Raw genomic sequence first — 3,927 nt, forward strand, 5'->3', positions numbered from 1 at the left:
GATGTAATCATGAACATTCTATTTGTTTTTACTTTCCGGTGAAGTTTGTCTATAACACATTCGATGTAATCATGAACATTCTATTTGTTTTTACTTTCCGGTGAAGTTTGTCTATAACACATTCGATGTAATCATGAACATTCTATTTGTTTTTACTTTCCGGTGAAGTTTGTCTATAACACATTCCATGTAATCATGTACATTCTAATATAAATCGTTTACGCAGGAAAAAATAAGGCAGTAGAGTTCAATAACATTTGAAAATTCTGTATTGTATTTCTCTGTTGTGCCATTCTTAAATTGAAAGAGAATTATAGAATATTACAAACACTTATCTAAGCCTAAAAATCTTGTCTCAATGGATCAGTTGAAATTTTTACGTTTTAAAAAACTTTTGTCTACTATGCCATAGGCACGTTCTCTTGTAACAGAGGATAGGATTATTTTATCGTCGGTATTTTAGTTTTGGAAATTGATGTTTTGTTTTTAATTAGTCGTTTCCTGTTCCAAAAGTTTTCAATATAATGAAGATACACAGATATATTCTTAGTTTGTCTTTGCTGGCGAGCCTGAACTGGACATCTAATCGTTCATGTCCGCTTCTAATGGCTCAAGAACAGGCTCCGCAGTTTGAGGAAGTAGATGCATCATAAAAGTAATGGTCAAATCACATTAATTGGTCAGACAAGTGTAGCTAGAGAGTTGGGGGATGTTGACCAGCTACCTACTCATTAGCCTATAAGTTCAAAATTATGCGTAGTTTGTGCTAAGATTCGAAAACATAAATATTTTGCTGGCGCCCTCTGATAGACAATTTTAGAACTAAATTCCAATTTGCGTTTAAGGAATATAATTATTAATAGTATAAAAAAGTTCGCATAACTAAGAGGGAAAATATTAATCTTGCACTGAGTTTTTGGAATATTAAAAGTTATATATTTTGTAATGCTTATTTTCATTTTTTTTAAATAAGCGTTAAAAAATCACCGAGATACCCTATCTCAGCTCATCACTCCATATGGTAACCCGAGTCACATTCAGTTAGCAGACAAAAACACAATGCTGTATTGATTCACGTAGTTTTCGTTTGCTGTACTTAATTTTTTTTTGGAGAAAAAAACAAACAGCAAAAATGTATCTTTAAGAAGGAGACTGTATATGTTTGAACAGCGCTAAATAACTTATATGTTCCGGAGTGGAGATGTTTACTTGGTGAATAATTGTGTACCAATATACTTTCCGAGGATTACACGAGGCGTCGTTCATTGTTTCAAAATGCCTGGTCAGTGCACGGTCGTATTAAACAAAACTCTGAGAAGAAACAAAGCCCTCGGCGAGAGGTAAAACTATTCTGCAGAGGATTACCAAACAAAGTGGCCCGAGGCATCACGCGTCCCACACTCGAGAAAACTTGTTGGGCCACAAGCGAAAGGGAACGTTCTCGTGCAGTCACGCCGCGAGGACATCTCGATCCACCTTCCGCCATTACGGCGCTGCGCTACGTGTACTTCGACTCACTCTGATTGGCTAGCACTTGTAGTCTCGTTTTCGCGTGAAATCTGATTTGCCCGAAAGTTAAGTACTTCAGAGGAATGAGGTGTCTTAATGTCGGCAAGGCTTTAGTCAAAGTGAGTTGTTGAATTGCCTAGTTTCACTAGGAATTTACTCCTTTATACGGGAGTTGATTAAGACTTTGAAGAATGCCGCACGTTGGTAGTGGCGGCAGTGATGATTTAGCTTCATCGGATGAGATCAAAGTATTTAAAGATGAGGGCGAAGAAGAAAACCGCTCATCGGAAAACCTGACCGACCTGAAGTCCAGCTTAGTTACAGAAGGCGAAGAGGTAGGGCCTAACTCTCAATCAGCACTATGTGTGTGTCACGAGGAGATATCACGCGGAGTGCCGTTTTTTTTAATATTATTTGTTTTTAGTTGTGTTTTGTATCCTAGCCTGTGTAATGTATCTCATTGGATACTGTGTTCCATCCTTCCCAGGACAAATCAAATCAACTTCCCGGCCAGAGTTTCTCGACATCCAAAAATGCTCATTCTTCCCGAGCGGACACCGGCTCAACATCGGGTAAGTTGGACTTTGTTCGTTCTTATCTCCTTGTGCTTCCGACGAGATACTGGCTAAATAAGAGTGAAATACTACGTACAAACTGTGTTACATCTAACGAATAATAACGTGACTGTGTTCTGTTGCTATTGGAATTTATAGTTGTCGAGAGAGTTCAGTGTACAAGTAATATTACCAGTTAGTGACACTAAGTTAACCTCGTAAATACCTAAACACGAACCATGATAGTTGTTGTCTAGACTAACCCTTGTTTGATGGTGCCTTGGCGAATACATTTGATATTTAGGTTAGGGAGAGGTAAACTTAATTTGGGGCGTAGCCTGCCTAGGCTTTTCATCGTTCGTCTGCGTCTGGAGTCGAGGATAAAAAAAAACTCGGACTAAAATAACGTTCATATGATGGTATAAGCTCTTAAAATAGATCCATCGACACAAATTTTGTATAATCCCAGCTGAAGTTTCTGACTAACAGGAATCTTCCATCGTATTACGTTTCCTTGACTACAGAAAGCATTATTGTCTGTACTAACTGTCGAATATTTTGAATTCAGTTTACTCGAATGACTTCTAAATTTCCTTTGGTTATTCTAAATATTTCGCCGAATACACGAGTTTAAAATGTTGCGTGATGCTTTTACCACAAATCTGTATATTAAATATTGGAAAACCATTTAAAGGTGAATAAGTGTATTGTATTATTTCCTAAGCGAAATGTAATATATTTTTATCTTGGTTGAATTCTTCCAAGCAGTAGGATCGTGCCTTCTACTTCAAATCTGCAATGAAATATAGCCTCAAGTTGCCCCCTCCCTCTCACACGGGGCGGAATGTTTCCCAACCCCCTACGGTCCAGTACCAGTACTCTGTACACGGCCTTGGATCGGGGCCAAAACCTCCAACGGCTGTCAGCATAGTTCCAACGGTCGTCAAAGCCGTAAAGTGGGGGTGGTCACAGAACAAGTGTGCTTATTGTTGATTCCAATACAATGAGGATAGTTGGCTAGAAGATTAATTGTTGAAGGAACTGTTTATTGAAACAATAAAATGAGGCTAAAAGATTAATTGTTGAAAGAGCTATTTATTATCAACAGTCATTTGTGAAAAATGCTTTTAATAACAGTGTAATATATATATATTTTATAGCTTACGTCCCCTCTGCTATTACATAATCTGTAACATAAACTTCGAAGTAGAATAGCCTTTCAATATATTATAGTTCTACCTGTATTTTCCTTACCTGGTTCGAGGTTTTAAGAATTCGCGTTTTATTCTATTTAATAATATTCTAGTATTACTCAACAAACATGTAAAACAGAAGTTATCCTGTTACTGTTAATTCGTACGGTAATATTTAGTAGTTTCACATTGAATTTGTGTTTCGAAGATAAATGTTTATTTGTCTAGTGTACGATTTTCACGTTGATTATCGGTGTTGGTTTTGTGTTCTCTGTATGATGTAAAAACCAAAATATTACATATCTATAGTGTATACGAATGTGAATGCACCTCCAATTTTTTTTTTCTCCTCCGAATATTGACGTCACATGGTAGTTAGTTCCTATTAAATATTTTGGAGTTAACTAACCTGTTCTAAAGTATATTCGATTTAAGAGGAATATTGACGTCACATGGTAATTAGTTCCTATTAAACATTTTGGAGTTAACTAACCTGTTCTAAAGTATATTCGATTTAGGAGGAATATTGACGTCACATGGTAATTAGTTCCTATTAAACATTTTGGAGTTAACTAACCTGTTCTAAAGTATATTCGATTTAGGAGGAATATTGACGTCACATGGTAATTAGTTCCTATTAAACATTTTGGAGTTAACTAACCTGTTCTAAA

At 36.4% G+C, this 3,927-nt stretch overlaps 1 protein-coding gene across 2 annotated transcripts in view; it reads left to right on the forward strand.

Annotated features, from left to right (window-relative positions):
* The first annotated feature begins 1,115 nt into the window (after positions 1-1,115).
* The window catches only part of LOC106470972 (protein pangolin, isoforms A/H/I/S-like), a 95,740-nt gene continuing 92,928 nt past the window's right edge, over positions 1,116-3,927 (forward strand). Inside the window, exons 1-2 of one of the 2 annotated variants that reach the window (XM_022399621.1) lie at positions 1,116-1,844; positions 1,997-2,081. In XM_022399621.1, the coding sequence (XP_022255329.1) occupies positions 1,701-1,844; positions 1,997-2,081 (229 nt within the window). In that variant the 5' untranslated portion in view covers positions 1,116-1,700. The remainder of the gene's footprint in view (positions 1,845-1,996; positions 2,082-3,927) is intronic. The other variant, XM_013931560.2, reaches the window with a different exon arrangement.

This window comes from Limulus polyphemus, unplaced genomic scaffold (assembly GCF_000517525.1).
Source record: "Limulus polyphemus unplaced genomic scaffold, Limulus_polyphemus-2.1.2 Scaffold4329, whole genome shotgun sequence".
In the NCBI taxonomy this organism is placed as follows: Eukaryota; Metazoa; Arthropoda; class Merostomata; order Xiphosura; family Limulidae; genus Limulus; species Limulus polyphemus.